Source organism: Chroicocephalus ridibundus, chromosome 1 (assembly GCF_963924245.1).
Source record: "Chroicocephalus ridibundus chromosome 1, bChrRid1.1, whole genome shotgun sequence".
In the NCBI taxonomy this organism is placed as follows: domain Eukaryota; kingdom Metazoa; phylum Chordata; class Aves; order Charadriiformes; family Laridae; genus Chroicocephalus; species Chroicocephalus ridibundus.
Genome location: NC_086284.1, coordinates 125,015,815 through 125,035,276, shown reverse-complemented (window position 1 = coordinate 125,035,276; position 19,462 = coordinate 125,015,815). Strand labels below are relative to the sequence as shown.

General features: G+C 41.1%; 1 protein-coding gene across 1 annotated transcript; it reads right to left on the bottom strand.

The window, feature by feature from the left end:
* Positions 1–747: 747 nt before the first annotated feature.
* ZBTB11 (zinc finger and BTB domain containing 11) lies at positions 748–19,141 on the bottom strand. The gene is made up of 11 exons (XM_063349879.1): positions 18,434–19,141; positions 15,897–16,132; positions 14,995–15,226; positions 13,047–13,864; positions 10,449–10,628; positions 9,697–9,933; positions 9,175–9,319; positions 8,010–8,127; positions 6,051–6,209; positions 5,418–5,593; positions 748–4,025 (listed from the first exon to the last, which is right to left on the bottom strand). Exons 1-11 carry the CDS (start codon positions 18,741–18,743, stop codon positions 3,499–3,501), a joined length of 3,138 nt encoding a protein of 1,045 aa, XP_063205949.1. The 5' UTR covers positions 18,744–19,141; the 3' UTR covers positions 748–3,498.
* Between the last annotated feature and the right edge of the window lie 321 nt (positions 19,142–19,462).

The window sequence follows — 19,462 nt, the reverse complement described above, 5'->3', positions numbered from 1 at the left end:
GAATAGCATCTGTTGAACAGTAGGCCACATTACTCCTTCAGCACTCAGCCTTTTAAAAAGCCTGTTTCTGTTTAATTATGTACTTCCCACTCAGCTTCGGTACCTGTATGGGCTCACAGAAGAGCTAATGCGCTAAAAATCTCCTAGCATTTCCCCTAGGAATCAGGATGAACCACAAGAGGGAAATCAGCCTTTCTCCAACACTGACCTTGCCTTGAAGTTGCTCTAACAGCAAATGGAGGGGCGCAGGCCCCCATCCGTTCCTGTAGAGGCAGCTCTACAGCTCATTCTTCAGCCACCACAGGACAACTTCCAAGCCACAGCCCCTGCTCAAGTATCCGTCCCAGAGCAGGGGCGCTGAGACAGAGGTGCTGCGTGATGCTCCCTTCTGGGTGTACAGAAACCCAAGGCAAGAGAAATGACATCCGAGACAAACTACAAGGGTTCCAGCTGGGTGGCAGGGGCTGAGCGGGTGCCAAAGTGATTCCAGTATAAACTTACACTGCGTTTTGTTAACGCCATGCTCTTGTACAGCCATACTGCGACGCAATTTAGGAGGGCAGGGGGTTTCCTTCCCTCATACAAATTAACTTTTTGAGCCTGAAGCAAAAAAGGTGTTAGTAGAGCTATACACATCACACGTCTATCTCTAGATGGAAGGTGAAATACCGAAGAGGAATAAGTAATTCTGCAATGCTTTTTTTTCCCTGAAAAAGAAAAGTTACTTGAAAGAGTAATTCATGGCAAAGCTCAGTTTATTTAATGACAGAAATAACCCGTAACTTTATACATCTAGCACTAAATAAAAACAGCAGAATGTACAGATCAAATTCAATATGTACAAGAATTCGCTAGGAATACTTTATAATTCTTATGAACTCTATTTTAAAAAAAAAATAATCAAATTAAATAATATCAATTGCGTATTTGCAGTCTGACTTCCAACAGATTGCAGAAGGGTAGTGAACACCTTAAATTAAGAGCTGAAATCTGAAGAGAAGCGTAAGGCAACTTTCACGCGTGCGGGAACAGCAAAGCTCAGCGCGACACTCCCTACTGACCTCATGCCCTTCTGCAAAGGTAAGGCACAGTGCGTTAGGGAAGGGGTGACACAACATTCAGCTTTGATGTTCCTGGCTGAGTCTTGTTTAGGAAACAACCTTTTGTGATTTTTTTTGTTTGGTTGTTTTTGTTTTTAAATGGCAGGCCATCAAGTCAGTTAAAGCATTTTTACAGTGGGTAACAAGGCTCCAAAAATCAGATTCACTCCGGTCTTTTCCATAGGTTGGGAAAATAAATAAATGCACCAAAGATTAAACTGAGGTGCTGGTAATAGTCTTTTTGTAAGGTAACACACTAAATATACAAATAACGTTCTAGCACTATTTACAGCTATTTTTCCTTGAACGTTTCCTCACTTTAGTAATACATAGTTATTTTTAAGATACAAACATTGAAGTAAATTTTAAAGTTCACCTAGTGCTCTTTTAAATCTTTTTCCATCAGGATGGCTATCTCCAGATTCTTGACCATACAAAAATTCAAGAGTTACAGCTAGCAGTATTTTTTTTTTTTTTTTAAATTATTCATTTTCATTTTACTCCATTTGGTAATTAGAAAAGAATACAATTGTAAAGGACTGCAGGATGTATAAATAACTACATCACTTCTCCGCAGGAAGACCCTGACCTTTGAAATAGTCATCTACAGCTTAATTTGGATCCAAGGCAGGAAACTCAAACTACGTATCGCTTAAAAAATTTTCAATGGCTGCTTATCTACATGCTTGCAAAGTATAAAAAGAACAGTCCATTCTGTAGCTTAGTAGACAGACACTCAAATAGTTAAATAAGATGAAAGGTAGAAATACTAATTCCAATGAGGTGGTTACTTTGTCACAAATTTTGCTTAAATTTTGTTCAGGGGATCCCTTTCACGGTAGCACAGAGTTGTATGAACGTAGCTTTATTTATGAAGTTTTACCCTGTCACATTACAGGCTTCTGGCTCCTTGGCTGTCCTGCTACTGCAAAGTTGGGAAACGTTTGATAACACTATAGACTTAGAACAGTTTAAAGAACACAGTTCTGATTGTTCCTGTGCGTAGCACGTTCAGTTACCTTGACAGACACGTTTCTTGCTTAAAAAAAACCCAACGATGAAAGAACCCACACCTTGTACAGATTAAGATGTGCACTGTTTGTGGTATTGAATCAGAGACATTTAAACTTGGGCCACGCATGGCTGTGATTCAAGCTTACTCGCAGGAAAACCTAGTGAGAATTTTTCCATCTATGTGGTGGAACACCAGGAATTAGCTTGCCCTAGAAGTATTTTCTTACAGCAGCAATAATACGGTCTTCTGGAGACTCTGGTATTTTAAGGAAAAAAAAATTAGTTTTTACCTCGTACTAAGATTTTCATAATTTGCTATCCTGATATTGCCATGTGTCCCATTTGGGAATTAGCAGGGCTCCTCCTTTCAACACGATACAAGACAAGATCAGATCGTAACTAGCTGGACGACTTCTCTATGTTTATATTCCCAAAGAAGTGTGCCATTACACTTTTTTCATTTGAGAGTTCCTACATCAAATGTAATGCAAAATTAGAAACATCCATCATTAGCTTGCCTTCTTTGGCTACGTGCAACAACGCAGGCGATGATAGCTTCCTTTACGCAACCCAACATTACAAGAAACACGGCTGCGCACAGAAGCTGAAGTGCAAGCTCCTCGCTTACAAATGAAAAGCAGTTCACTTCTCCAAGCAAGTCTCCCTGCACTGGGCTGTCCTCTGGTCAACTTAAAGTCACCATCCGTCCCAGAGAACCACTTCCTCAGACTTCAGTGGACCCTTGCCCATTGTCCGTAAAACATTTTACAGCCTTTTTCTGAACCTTGGACATGCCGCCCACTGACCTGGAATTTAAATAAGTTCTTCAAAACTGAGATTCACTAACTGTCAATAGTGCACCTACCCAAAAAAAAAAAAAAAAGCCTCAGATTTTCTGCGTGTCGCATGAAGTGCACGCTGCACGAAGCATTCTACCATCCCCTGTGTCTTGGGGAGTAAAACAGACAGAATCCCATGCAGGTAATTCGCTCACAAACTTGATGAAATGCACACAAAAACAAAAGTAAAAAAAATGCTACCAATCGTAGTGCATTTCTAGTTTCTAGTGCAGCCTCTTTCCATTGTTTTTTGTTTTTTAAAAGTTACAGCATGATACTTACTCCATGACACAGAAAACATTATTATTCCAACTTTTTTAGTTATGGCCAGTGCATAAATCTTAGCCTTCAAAGCCTTGGCCTACACTGAGGCACCTTAACTTTTTCCCTGTAACACATGGTGCAGTATTTCATCACCAAGACGTTCAGTTCTGGGGATTAACTGTTTGAAAACAGGCATCACTGTAAGCCTCAGAGACCCAGTTAAATACTTAGCTCTCAGAGATCGTAAGACTTCACCCTTCTTGCTCTCTCATCTATTATATTCAGTCTGTCTTTGTAACGTGGGCCACTTCTACTTCTACAGTTTCAATGGCCTGCGTCACTTCAGCCATTTTCTGTCCTTGCTGTTGCGCCAATACGTAATTTACCACCTGCATGATGCTTTGGTCGGAAAGAGTAGAGACTGATGTACATTCCTCAGTAGCCGCAACTGCTTCGATGGCTTCAATCGTCTCTCCTGTCACGACCACGGTCTCAATCTCACCACCACCAACACTAATCTCCGTTTCTTGTTCCTGTACGTCTGCTGCTAAAATGCTGATGGCGTGCTCCACCTGTGTCCCCTGGTTATGAAACTGAAGAGTATCCTTTTCCAGCATAATTTTGCAGGGTACATAGTCCCTATGAAACTTGGTCATGTGCTTCCGTAGTGTCCGGGCATCTATGTAAGCTTCGTTGCACACTGGACAGACGTACGGCCGTTCTCCAGTATGCGTCCTCACGTGACGCTTCAATGAACGTGCATCGGCCCAGGCCACTCCGCAAGTTAGACATTCAAATGGCTTCACACCTGTTCTCAAAGGGAAAGGACGGAAAGATGACCATCAGCACGCATAAATATGCATGAGCGATGATGAGAAGTGACAGGGAGGACAGCAGTATAAAAGAAGAAAAGAAACACTGCAACTTTTTCTATGTAAGGAGGAGAGCTCGCTTGCCATTTCTGCACTACAATATAATGCAAGCATAATACATTCAACGGTAAGATTTTCCCCAAGTGCTCTGCCCAACCTAACATTTTCCTTTTAAAAATTTTTTCTTTTCTAAATTTCTTTTAATGCAGTTTCTCCCCTATTTTAAGTACATACCGCTTAATAGAATTTAATTATTTTTTGCCGGTGATGCCTTTCTGAAACCATGTTTCACTTAATATAATTTGTCACTTACATTCCTAGTCCACTTCGTTTCTGTAAATGTTACTACAAGTCTCATCAAATCAGCACTTAGTCTAGTTAGCTTATAACACCATCTACAGCTTTTTCCCTCCTCCTCCACACCATATATGTTCAAATACTGCACCTGATGTTTGTATAATCTTATTCTCCCTTACAACGGCTGAGTTCTGTGGTCTGTAGTATCTAATGGGGCGTGTGGGTGGCGACAAACACTATGGCAATACTGGGTTTTGCAGCTACTGCAGATTTAGGCTAGGTACCTATTACAGGACACTTTCTCTGTTTAGAAACAAACACAAAATCTCTATCTCAGTAGTTAGACAGCTCTTAGGTTTATTCATAACAGATCTTTAAAAGGAGACATACTTCAAAGAAGTGTGTTTTGCCCCAAGATAGGAGTATATATAGACTTCCAACACAGCTGGAACAACCAAATGCTCCAAAAATCAGTACCATGCTTCACACCTAAAGTAAAAATCCACGTACTTTTTTTTTTTAAATTAGAAAATGTTTTCCTATTTTACCCAAACTTCATATAGTTTACTGCTTGTTATAAATCAAGAAGTTGACCAATTTCCAACGGTGGTCTTTTTTTTTTTTTTTTTTTTTCCTAAATTCAGGACAATCTCTCTCCTGTTTGAAGAATATTCTGTTAACCATCTGCACCTTTCAAACTGGAAAATGTTTTACTACATCCGATTCTTTGCCAGATGCACGTTTTTAATCACTTCTAAAAAAGTTCCTCTTCCGTTAAAATTCCAAGAAGGACAAGTTGTTACTGTCCCTGTGTGTGACGGCAGTTTTAGGAAGATCCCAACAGCCACTTCTAGGAATCACTGGAAGCAAGCTGGCAAACCAGGACTAGCATAAAACTAACTGGAGAATCTGTAAGGACTTCTATGCGTCTTGCAACACAGGACATACGCAGACTCAAAGAAACAAATATCCCTTTCTCTATAATTTTTCTAGGAGTTGAGGGAAGTCACGACTACTTGTTTTCTACATACCTTCATGATTGTTCATGTGTCTCCTATATTCCCGGAGTTGTGTGAATTTTCTTCCGCAATGCTCACAAACTCGTTCAAGATTTTGTTTTGCTCTTCCTTTTTTACCATGTGTGGCTTTCTTTACGTGTCTTCTGTACAAAGCTTTCTCATAAAATTCTTTACCACATATGTTACACCTAAAATGTGTTAAGTGAGAAATCTATTGAAAGCATTATTCTATCCTTATGATATGTTTTTAAAACCAAAATGCACTTTAATTATAGTAGGCAGAGTTTAATGGGAATACTGTCTTGTATGACAAGTAGTTCCATAATTAGAAATAATATGTTTGGACTGAGCTATGTTTTCTCTTAGTCATAGCCCCAAAGCTTCCACTTACCACCCTAGAGAAGCGAGATCACATACAAAGCATTTCTAACTTCATCAATTATATTTATCAGGATTGTGGCAGTAGGTCAACAGTTGGACCACACTATTTGAAGTCAAACATCCGTTCTCAAGTACTCAAGACCCCAGGCAACATCAATCAATTGTTACTTTAACAATGGACCCAGCAGTTCCTTGTTGACTGGCTGTGGATCTGTATAACCTCATATTGATTACTACATTTCTGTTAAATGAATTTCCTCTTACCTATAAGGGTCTGTGACAGAATGAGACTTCACATGAGAATACCAGTCTTTCTTCCAACTGTAACATTTTCCACAGAACTGGCACTGAAATGGCTTCACGCCTAAATGTTTATTCATATGCTGCCGAAGATCTCGAGCTTCATAGAAACTCTTTTCGCACCTGTAACAGCAATGGTTTTAGCATCCCATATAAGAAAAATCCTGGTGACCCTGATTTCCAAGGCACTGGTTAATGACGGCAGAAGACAACACCTATTGTGTCATCAATATCTACATAAAGCAAAATCCCTTTCCAAATCAGGGAAAATTAAAAGGAACAGCTTTTATGAACAGCAGCTTATATGAAAGTCTGGAATATAACTTGAGGACCTCTGAAACACTTTTGTCTGTTATGGGTAACTGTATTCTTTCTGTTATTTTTATGGGGAATAATCAAAGGCAAACTGACTGGAAGACATCATAAATCTGTATTATACCATATGAACTTATGAGGAGAGTTTCTTCCCTCAGAGAGGATTAATTATTGAGAAGTAAAAAACTCAAGTGACTGCCGCCCTCTGACACTGTCACGCGCTACTACAATTTTATCAAATACTTCACTGGAAGTCTTCCACAAACATTTTAGGAAAGGAAGTCATGTTAAACTTTGTTCAACTGAGCCAGAAGCTCAAACTCAAGCCTGGCAGGGATATTTACATACCAAGCCACCGAACTAGAAATGGAAGTCTGGTTATTGCTTAGTGAAACTCTCTAAACCGTTTGTGACAACATGAATTATATTTTTAGTAGAGATCTTCACCATAGAAGAAACAAGGACTGTGTCTGTTTTGAAGGAGTTTGGGAATCAAAATATCTTCCCTGTCAAGGTGATTTTTTTGCATCCATGACTATACTGCCTTGAGTAAAAAAAAATAAAATTATTTTTAAAATATATTTCTCCTTCAAAAGCAAAATTGCCTTCCCTAGTATGTTTCAAACAGTTTTGTCCCTGTTGTGGACTCCATTAGCTCTTTTCTTTGTATTTTTAAGATTGATATTTTTAGCAATACAAAACACTAAATAAAAACATTGCTGACAGAATTAAAGGGAGTTTTCAGCAGTTAGAAAATACTGTTTTCACTAGCACGCCGCAGCACTACCAAAGATACTGTAAACAATACTTTAAATTAAAGCTTTCATTCAAAGGGTGAGTTGCATACAGGCAATCACATAAACTGTACAACCCCTCTTAATACCTGAGAGAGTCTTCCAAAGACCTAATTGACCGCTTGGAAATTAAGCGTCATTTGTGCTTTTGCAGCACACTTGAAAGGTTCTCCTGTATTCTGCTTGATCATGGAAAAAGTATCCATGTTTTGCTAATGCACTAGGAGACACGGTCTTTCCAGTTACAGAGTTTCTGCTAAACTGAAGTCCATAACGCAAAGATGTTTAAGTGGTCACATAAGTTTTACAATTAAGTTAACTGCGATAGTCAGTGAGTCTTGATTTATGATGTTCCTGCAGAGCTGTTTGCTAAACACAGTGTGTATTGCAGTGCACGTAAGCACATTACACTGTAAAGGAAATTTTCAAGTTAAACTGAAATCAACTATCACGGTAGAAGGGGGCAAGAACAGGCTGAAGGCCCTTCACCTCTCACAAGGTTACCACTCTTCTATCTGTCCTACAAGGGAGCTTTAAATCCACATAGCTACTGATTATGGCTACAAGTGCAAACACACTAATTAGAAAACAACTGCATGAAGTTAGAGCTAGGTAACAGTTAAAAACCAAGCTTTGGCTCTCCAATGCATGTATTAACAAAAGTAGGTTTTTTACTCTTATGTATTAAAAGTCTTATTCCAGGCCAGTGAACAGTTTTACACAACAGGGAGCTGCTTTTAATCTTTAAAATTACTAGGATCATTAATGTTAAGAAAAAAAAGCCCACCAAAAAAGCTAACCCCAACCAACTTACTGAGTACACTGATATCCACGAACTTCAGGCTTTGGCTGGTGTTTCTTTATGTGTTTACTGAGTCCTGATGCCCTGTGGAAAGATTTTCCACAGATGGAGCAAAGATACTTGGATTCTCCTGACAAAAATAAAACAAAACATGTTACGAAGCCAGGCCTCCATATCTCTGGCGTGCTTTGTGAGAGCGCTTTTTTTTCTTCTCATATAATTCGTCTTAAGTAATCAGAGCAGTACTACAAAGAGAAGTTGTTTTAATTACACACAGATGGAATTTTTAAGTGTACTTGGATGTGCCAATGTAATAATACAGAGAGGGGGGAGTAGCAACTCTAAATTACTTTATTGCAAGTTTTTAAACACAGGTACAACATTGCACCCACAAACTAGTCATGAAATATGAACAGCCTAAAAAATTGCCCACTTCTGTGAAAAAAGCCCCACAATTGCCTGTGTTCATATAATATGTAACTTCTCCAGCAATGCAGCATGGCTTACGGATTACTTACATCTTGAATTTGTGGAACAACACCTTAAAATAAAAGTTTTCTCCTCCAATTCAATATAAATTCCTTACTTTCTGGAACAAAAACTGTCTTAACAAAAACAGTCTCTTACTTTCCATTCTGCCCAACTCAGGAAACAAGAAACAGTTAGTTTCTACACATTTCAATTTTAAAACTCCACTTGTAAATTATTATGTTGTCCTCTTTCACATACTAAGATCACGAGATTTTATAAAATTTCAGTATTAGTAGAGCAAGTCTTGTAAAACATATATGGAGATTCTCAGAGACTTAGCATGTTTTCCTCTGGAAGGATAGGCTAGAAGTGCAAGTGCTACAGAACATTCCTGCCAGTTGCCTATCTTTGTTGAATTAACATGATAACAGGCGTAAATAAGTACATAAAAACATAGAACAAACCAACCATGAGTCCCTGTTCTTGTACAGAACAGCTGCATAACAACATTAAGCTATGGTAAAATAAGCCCAGAAAATAAGGTAAAAGGTAAGTCTCTATCTCAGCTGCCTGACCAGTTGAAGAAAAAGAAGAAACTACTATTTATTTTTTTTAAACAGTTCCTTTGACGCCGTAGGGCAATGTTGAAGCTCAGCAGCATACAATAGCCAAACAAAGTAAAAGGACCCTCTTTCTCATCACTCACCCGTATGAATGCTCATGTGTTCCTGAAGACTTCTTTTTGTGACAAAAGACTTCTCACACAAGTCACACTTGAACTGTTTCTGTACTTCATGGAGAGCTAAGTGCATTTTTAATCCATGCTTATACGTAAAGGTCTTTCCACAAACCTAAAAAAAATTAATATCCAGTAAACAGAATAAATTAAACTCATTATATAATAGGTGTTTAACTTCAAACACAACAAAACCTCCTGTATTTCTTAGGAACCAGGACGGCCGAGCCCGTGATTTCGCACCAGTGGCTGAACTGGTCTGTTAAAACAGAATACTCAAGGGAAGACATTCTTCTCGATATAGGACTATGAACTTTTATGATTCAATTTCATTCTAGTTTTCTCAGTCTTGGAGTACAAGACTTTTCATCAGGAATGTTACAGTAGTTTTCCCCATTCTGAAATGACCTAAATTTCAGGACAGAGTGTCAATACTAAAATATCGAGACAATTTACTGATTTGATAACAGAATAAAAGGACTTTCTCTTTACCTTGCATGCATGAGGTTTCACACCTGTATGTTTGAGCATATGTATTCTGAGAGAATAGAGCTTAGGTAGAGTTCTCCCACAGATATCACATATAAATTCCCTTTTAGTTCTCCCTTTCACCGAAGGCACGCCTGTCTCTTCTCCACTAGCAGCTGCAGTGTTCACTTCGGTCTTCCGAGTGTGCCGGACAAGATGGGCTCGCAGGGAGGCACCATACTGGAATTCTTTTTTACACAACTGGAAAAGAAAATATTGCAACTTTACTTTGCATTTAATACTCCAAAATTATTTCACAAAAAAAGGTAAACAAAGGTTTAAACTATAGTAATATGATTAGCTATGTCTATAACCTACCTCCAGTAGGCATTTCATCTCAGGTTAATTAATAGTTGTAAATTTTGAATTTTATAGCTACTGATAGAACCACCAATCATCTCCCAATGAGGTTAACTTCCCACGGTAATCTAAACACGGTTACAAATTTACTAGTAAGGTTAAAAGTAAAGCCCACACCAGCACTGTCATGATCAGCAAGTGCACTCCCATGTCACAGGGTGCCGTCAGGCCATGTGGCTGGCACCATCTTCCACCCCACCCCATCCAGATCAGGGTTGCAGCCGCCTCTGAAATCCGTAAGGAGAAATAAATATTTGTATGAACAGAGGCAAGAAAAACAGTTACTGATGTCATTACTGAATGAATCTTCATAAAGAGGGAGGTTTACAAACACACAGAAGAAAAATCCAACTTACCGGGCATTTATAATCTTTAGATCTTTCATGTTTCAGTGTGTGCATTATAAGTGCATAGCGCCGCTGGAACACCATTCCACACTCAGTGCATTTGTGCTGAGCCTCTACTTCGTTATTTTCTGTGGTATCTCTTTTGGGCTGTTTCATTTTTTTCCCTCTTTGTACGAGCTTCATGGCAACCTAAGTTGAAAAAATATAACCCTTAAATGAAATTTGCTACACTGTATTTTGTATTCTATATTTCTTCTGCAAGTTAGTACTAAAAGCGGATGTTTTTGTGTGTTACTATAATACCACCTAATTTTGTTCAGTTTACTTAGTTGCTAGAAAGTTACCCCCTTTCAAGTTCACTGCAAAACTACAGATCTCGTGGTGGGTGAAAAACTGGTCATTTTAAAACCATAAACTGATTTTGGTTTAACAAAAACTGATTATAACTGCAGGCAGACAATGACTTACCAGTTCGGAGACAACTAACTATTCGGCCCTAAGTAACTGCCTAAAAGAGAGCTAAGAGATAGTTACAGAGGAACCACAAAGTACTGCCACTTACAATTTCCATCAGATGTTTCCAACCCATCCAAAACTCCAATCTCCCTTTTCAGGATTTACACTTGCTTTACCACAAGTCATCAGATTAAAAAAAAAAAGTGTCCCAATTAATTTTTACCAGCCAGCAAAAACTGAGTTATTAATAACATGTAAAAAAATTTGCAGTATTTAAGCAGTTCTTTCCAGTTAAGAGCATTCCATATTTACTAGTGGTTTTTTTTTGTTAGGCACCAGTGGGTTTTTGTTAGGCTGTACCGGCACTGCTCCCTGGAGCCGATAATCTCGTTTTGCTTTGTAGAAACTTGCTGTGAAGTTCTTTAAAAGCCAAATTGTAAGCGATCAGGCTGCAGTTTCCTCTATCAGGTATCTCCCCTTCAGGTTTCTGAGAATAAGGCAAGGGAAAAAAGTACAATGCATCCCCATTTCTTCTCCTCCTGTTCTCTCAACAAGTGAGGTATCTAACAGTTTTTGAAAACATGCTAGCCCATCCATGCCTCTCAAAACCAAACGTCAACACAGGGACAACATTTTAATTTTTTTAAATTTTTCTGTTGCTCTTCAAACTTATGCAAACTTGGCTACATTGTGAAGCCACAAAAATAATTTTCTTCAGTAGATAATTAGTAAAAGCTTGGAAAATAATCAATTCCTACAAAGCATGCTTCATCCCCAACATCTCCATGCAACTACGGTAATTCAAAAGTCAACAGCATTTTTCCTGCAAACTCTCTTTCATCTTATTCTTCCAGCACCAAAACTGCGAACTCCAGAAGGAGTGTCTCCTTCCCAGGGCTTATAAAAGATCCAGTGCTTTGGGGAAAGGGGGCTGAGGGATGCATGAGACAAAAATGCTAAAAGCTATGAAATCAGTTCGGGAAGCAGAAACCTATTCCTGAACCCAGTTCTGAGCAATCATCTAAACCAATTTCTGTTTTCCATAGGTGGCTGCTGTCTAGACCTCATCTATCAAGGGGCCAGATTTAAAAACTGCAAAGTAAGTTAACAGGAGCTGTTCCTGAAGGCAGATATTCTCCTTCCCAAAAGAGAACAAAAACTTGTCATCCTCCAACCATCATAAATGAGTTGCTTAAATATTTTGATTGTTCTAGTTTTGACATCTGGGCTTTAACTTGTCCATCTATAAAAGGAGACCAATGGTACAATTTCTATCTACAAGGCTGTTGTAATCATAACAAATTATCTCCCTGCCTGTGGGACTGGTGGCTCTAGTACATAAATATCTCACAAAACACCTCTGGAAATTAACAGTTCTTCGTAAGATTTAGGCAATGTGGAATGAGTATGGCAAGGTGTACTCTATCACAAAAACAAAATGTATCAATGCTCAGTGACACGAACGTCAGCTGTCCACAGGCACTAAAAGAGGAAAGGCTCCTGAAGGGGAAAAGAGTAAGAAGACCATTTCATTAGGAAAAAATAATAATTGAAACACCTAGTTCAATTACTAAACATGTAATATGTTTAAGCGCTTGAGTTTTTAATACCGGTGCTCTTTGAACCTTTTGTTTTTTAACTGACCCCAATCCGAAGGTAGCAGGACTGCATTACTGTGACTCATGACTATGTCTTAAGATCTACATAGGATGCCAAATTTTTCATCCCCAATGCTCTGTTTTGAAGTGTTAACAAATGTAGGGTCTCACTTCTCTAATAGATAAGTACATTTGTTTATGACTGACATACACACATGCTAGTTAAGAATTAAATTCCCACATCATTAATAATTTTAGGGAGAAGATACACTTTCTGTCCAACCATAAGAAGCTGTGAGGAGAAACTCAAGCTGGGCTAGGGTCACTGAGCATTCTAAAGATCTTCAATACAGAAGGAATTTTGATGCCGGTGTTGTTTTTTGTTTTGCACAACTGCCACATCTTAGAAGTTACTTTGGTTTGCATTAACGTTAATCACTCAAAAAAGAAAAGTATTTGCCAGACAGCGCTTGGAATTGGGAAACGGTCTTTTCAGATTGGTCTCCAAACACTGGACGATTACTGACAACAGGCCTGAAGACATATAGAATACCTGCTGTATTGCAGATTTAGGATTTGTCTTTCTATTTTGCAGTTTTTTTTCAATTCCTTTATGCAATCTGATATATCCCCCTTCACTAACAGAACGCTGGCGAAGCTTGCTTTTGTAAGTGTCATCTTGGCTGGAAGCTAGGTTTTCTGGTTGTGAATCTGAAACGCTCTGTTCTTTACTTTGCTTGCCCCGTTTCTGCTGGAGTGTTTCTGAGGAGTCTTCAGAAGCAGCGTCCACATTTGCTTTAGCATTGTCATTTTGATCTGCCTCAACTTCTGTGTGACTCTGTGTGTCCATGGCTTCCACAGCCAATGGCTCAGCTTCTACGACAGACACCGTGCTATTTGAAATGCTCTCCAGCAGCTGCGTATTGACGTAATTTTCAGTTGTTTCACACTGCTCCACAGGTTTTGAAAGATCATCCGGAGCGGCCTCTGCAGGCTCTGGGGGCTGGAGGTCAGGCTGGGGTGCTGCTGCTTCCTCTGTCCCAGCAGAGGAAGGACCTCCATTCACAGCTACTGGCACTTCACTGGGTACAAGCTCAGTTGGTTGCTCAGCACCATCCAGGGGCTGCATCTCAACTTCAGTCTGCTCTGCTAAATTTTGTGTTGACTCTACTGTTTGAATATCCCCCTTTTGGTACACCGTAATTTGTTTCTCTTCCATCTGTTTGTGCACGTTTTCACAGATTTCGAGGACCTCTGACATGAAGAGATGCCGGGCAAGCATGGCCACTTCTGCCATACTACAGAAGTCAAAAGTTAATTCTGAAGTATAAGCAAATTCCAAGAGAGGCAGGAAACTGGACTTGCAGAACCCTACCAGGAATAAAACAAGATATTAGATCAAACACTGATGACCCCGAATTACACCAAAATATCCCATACAATAGTTCACCTTTGATATGGTTAAGTCTGAAATTTAGAGCAAAACACACTTGCAAGTAACACTGAGGCCCCTCCACTGGGACTGAATTGTCATTTACACATTTATTCCTTGTGTATTTTCTACATGGAAGTAAGCTCAGACAACTTTTCCAATAAGTAAGTAGAAACGACGTATTTTCATAGTAAAAATGTTTCAAGATGCTAGGAAAGCCACGATATTTTTGAAGCAGATTAACCCTAATTTAACCAAAGTCTTTCCAAATCTGCTACATCCAGAAAGCAGTCAGGACTTAAATAACAATTCATGTGGCAGAAACATAAGAAAATGGCTAGTGAAAAAAATAAAAGGTATGTGCATATATATCTAGAAATGCTTAAAAATAAGCATTTGGTATAATTTTCCACAGTTCTGTAAATCACAAATCACATTTAATTTGGGGGACCTTCTGGACCATCATGAAAGAAATCTTCAGGCATGTCTAGAGACAGACAGAGTTAAGAAACTAGTGACAAAGCAACGCAGTAGGCATATGTTCTGTACAATATTCTTCATCACTACAAAGCTATTTTTAGGACATTTATTTTAGGATCATCTCCTATCTTTAAGGTACCAGAAGGCTTGAGAAATAAACAGAAACGTGTCTAATAGTGTTTCACAGGCATAAGAAACAATTTGGTATTTGATCAGAAAAACAGCTGTCTGAGAAGCTAGTCAACATCCCCTCTTGATGTATTCAAGCATTTGATTATGTTCCCTTTTTTAATGTTTGTGACTAATACAAGGAGAAAACAGGACTAAGGAAGGTAAAAATCAATCCAAAGCTTCTCAGAAACTTTAAGATGAAATCCCATAGTCCATTCAATATGGAAGATCAGATTACACAAAACCAGAGCGATCACTTTAGCATTAAAATCCACACAAAATACTTTTAGATTAAAAGAGAGAAAAAGGCAAGATAAAATATTTGGTTGTCTTGAACACTCAAAAGAGACCGAATCAAATACTGTACACCTTACTTAGGATATTATGATTTCTAGCTTTGAAACCCACAACAATTCACCTGACAGATCCACTACAGCTTCATGACTAGAGACAGCTCCCTTTTCAATGAAGAGCTCTCGGAAGTACTCGCTGTTGGCTGCCAAGACAGATTTGTGAGCTTTGTACTCCTCTCCTTCAATCAGCAGAGTCACATCACAGAACTGATTGGAAAGCCTCTGCTGATTCAGTTGGTTTAAGACTGACAGACAATGTTTGGAAGATGACTGCTTCACAAGGCCCTTACTGTCAACCTGTCATAAACAACATTATGAGAACTTCATTACATTTAGACTGTGCCTTTTTAAGCATTCACACTGAAACACAGAAAAGGATTACTTTCTGCAACCGTACAATCAGTTCAAGCACATATAATATATACAGCTTAACTTTACTATTGTTTTCTTTCTTTAAATGCGCCAAGTCTCACCCTCCCTCCAAACACAGTTAAAACAGACAACTGGAAAAATGGGAAGACATGGATATGCAAACAGTTCTTTGACCGTATTTTTCAATGCTACAGTCTGAAACGGTTTCTAGATTCAAGTGTCTTAACATGCGTATGAGCCCCCAGTTACCACCAAGAATTTTATAAATAAATATAGCATTCTTTATTAAGGAGCAGATACAGATTCCATGAGAATCTTGTATGTGATGCTTTACTTATACTTTTGCCACTCATTTTCCCTTGGGTCCCATATGCATAAATAGGAATTAGGGTGATTTTATTTTCTAAAGATGACATACCACAATTAATTTCATGTCATACATACCAGTAACCCCTTTCCACACATTGAATATCTTTGGCAAAATTTACGTCATCTGATTACTGCAAGATTATCACAACAATGGAAAATAAGCATGTGACTAAGAACACATTAACAAACATCTTAAATACATTCAGATGTTAACAGTGGTACTTACAAATACAAGCTCATGCTTTGCTATTGGCTTCTTCTTTACAGGCTTTGGGGATGCAGCTGGGATTGATGCTGTATTACTCAATTCATCATCTGTTTCATTACTATCTTCATGAGATTTTGCATCCAGTCCTAGTTCCTCCAGCATTTCAGAAGGATCTGACAGAGATCTAGAGCGATCTAGCTTTTCCTGGCACTTGCTGCATTCTTTAATGTAATCTTTAACCTGCTTAAGAATACCTAAGAAAAATTAATGGAGCTTAATTAGTCTTCCAATCTTCTTTCAATTTACCTTAAACACATAACTAAGTATGCAGGTGATTAGCAAAACAATATTAAACACTTACAGAGAAAAATTTAGTCAGTCACCTACACTTTTTTCCTCTGACTTCTTTTTACCAGTTCCACTTCTCTCATGCTACTGTATGATACTGTATGTCACTGCTGTCATCCACCATTAATTTGAGATAGTACATTTGGAACATGACTATATCAAGCAGACCCTGCTAGAAAGATTTTTAAGGCTAGAAAAAATATTTGTATTTATTTACATTCACCCTAAGAATCCCTATACAATAAAAGCTGCAAGCTGATCCTGCATTTAGCCCATGCTAGTGAATCTCAGCTTGTCCTTACTGAAGGGGACAAGAATCGGAAGGCTCACCTAAGGGCTTTTTCAAAATTGGAACCAACTGTGTCACATGCAATGATGTTTGATATATACTATTAACACCAATTTAAATCAACGGCTTATGATTTCAGAATTAAGAGAAATCCATTTTCCACCAGTACTTTAACTAGTGTAACTAAATCATTTCAGATAACCCACAGTCCCTAAACTCAGGATCCTCTTCTAGGTACCAAGGCATTTTCAGTGTGACTTTCATCCCAAATTAATTTTCTTCACTAGGAAAATATAAAACCATACATAACGACAGCTGTGTCTCTATAGTTCAAAAGCTAGTACAGCTCAAAAACTTGTCTGAGAGTTAGACTTGCACTGCTCACACCTTTTCAGAGCACTATCCTTACATACATATCTCTGTAAGGATCCGAAAAACACAGACTTCAGGCCCCAAGACATTCATGTCCCATTTCAAACATTTTTACATTTCCTTGATTTCACACGAAAAGAGGGCTAGTTCTCAGGACAGAAGGTCTCTGGTTTTCAGATCACATATCTAACACCCTTCCTGGTCACTGGGCCATACTCCAGCCCATTGCTTCCCAGTTACAGAGCAGACAGGCACAGAAGACTGGCATCCATCTCAGGATATGACTGGGTCAAAGCTGCTGCCCACTAGTAGCAAAAGAGTATTTTAATAGCAGAGGAAAACAGCGTTTTCAAGGAGACACAGATAAAAACCAAAATGCTTGAACTGAAAGCAGAGTGTGAATTTTAGTGTGCTCAGTGTGAGAGAAATAAGAGAATATAGGTTGTGCAAATAAAGGTAACCGATAAGATCAAAAGATGCAGAATACAGAATGCCCTCTTCTGATGAACAGAAGATATACTGAGGTCCATTATAGAAGTTTCCAGCATAGGATGACAGTAGATGCTAGAACAGTCCAACATTGGGCAGACAATGAGAACCCAGATAAACACAAGACGACCATCATCCAAAATGGATGTATCAACTTTGAGATACCAAATCCTTTTCCACATCAGAGATCTTCAAGTCTATGAGATCTGGACTGGAAGGATGGGCTGCAGCTAGAGCAAAAAGCCTCCAAATTAAGATAGGGAAAACTAAAGCTGAAGTGACAGATGTGCTGACTGACGACCAAACAAGCAGAACAAGAGAAGCAGTACAAACAGAAACTGGGCCCAGGCAATTGAAAAGCGGGATATTTATTTAATGCATACGTAAGACAAAAAGTAGAACACCAAACCCAAAGGGAACACAGATACCAAGTCATTGGCTCAGCCAAAAGAAGGCTCCGATTGGGAACGATTGCTGTTCGTACACTAGCATTTCTAACAGCTATGACATCACTCAGCGCCCAGCTGAGAATTAGTTTGGTCTTTTCAGCTTCTCAATGGAAGAAAGAGACAAACGTAACAGTGAGTGCAGCGAAGACTGCCAGCCATCACCGGCAGCTCTACTATTTCAACGTGAACACTGCCCACATGCTCACTGGAAAAGGCATTAGGAGGTTCACAGCTGGGCTAGGTCACATGGGATGGGTTATCGCCCTTTTACAAAGCATACAAATTGAGAAATCGCTACCTTGCGTGCAACACTTGTGTGGGGACGGTCACGCTTCTCAATAAGAAGCCACCGGGCAATCTGCTGACCGAGGTGTAACTCGGCACCTTAAGGAGCGACCAGCCTCCAGACCCCGCGCTTGGAGACGGGCGTGCTGAAAGGCACCGGTCAGTCAGCAAAAGCGACACTCCCGGGAGGCGACACAGCCGCCCCCCTCACGAAACCTGACGGCGGGGGGCCGCGACCCCGGCTCCCCCAGCCGCCTTCTCCCCCCACTGACCGGCCGGGCCCGGGACCTTCTCCCCCTTTTCCCTGCCCCCCTCCGGCTCACCTCTCCACCAGTACTTCTGGGACAGCCCCTGCCAGGTCTGCAGCCGGGTGCGGTGGGCGCCGTCGGGCGCCAGGTGGGCGGCGCGGATGAGGCGGGCGCGGCGCTCGGCCTGCAGCACCACCTCGAGCTCGGCGAAGCGCTGCTGGTCCCGCTGCCGCCGCTGGTAGTAGAGGGTGCCGCCGCGCACCACGTAGCAGGCGGCGGCTTTGCGGATCTTCCGCTTGGCGTTGCCCTCCGTCCCCGGCGCGTAGGGCTCCCGCTCGTTGGTCAGGTAGCGCAGGATGGCCAGGTAGCTCTCCTCGCTAGACATGGCGGGGCAGGGGGAGGAGGACCGGGGGGGGTGGGATGAAGGGGAAGCCTCCCGGGCTTCACGCCGGGCTTCTCCCCTTGCCGCCGGGCAAGGGCAGGGTGCCGGGCACGCCGCTCCGGGGGGGGCGGGCGGAGGGTCAGGCTGTCGCCCACGGGGTGGAGGCGGCTGCGGGGCAGCGTCTCCACACGGGACGGGGCCCGCCCGGGCCAGTCACATGCGGCGGGACCGTGGGGGAAGGGGGGATGGGGGTGAAGGAAAGGCGCCCCGGCCCTCGCCGGGGGGGTCCGCGGGGCTGCGGAAGCGCCTCCCCGCGGAAGGGAGAGCTGCCGAGGGGAAGGAGGGTGGGGGGCCTCCGCCGGCCCCTCGCCCAGCGGGGGGGAGGGCGGGCGGCGTGTCCGGCGGGAGCCAGGCCCGGGGGGGAACTGGAGTTTCGCAGCCAGCGGCGGCGGGTGGGAGGGAGAAGCTCGGGCAGCAGCAGCAACGGAAAGACAAAATGGCTGCTGCACAAGAGGAAGTGAGGTCAGAAACCCGCGCGCGTGGGAGGGGCGCGTGCTCGGGGAAGGCGCAGCTCGTTGGAGCAGGGTGGGGGGCGGGAAGCAAAGCCGCCATATTGGAAGCGGGCAAAAGAGAGCCCGGGCGGAAGGCTGAGGGCGGCCATCTTAGAGCCGGGCAAAGCCTGTAAGGGGGCGGGCATGGCTATGGCCGTGGCCATGGCGGTG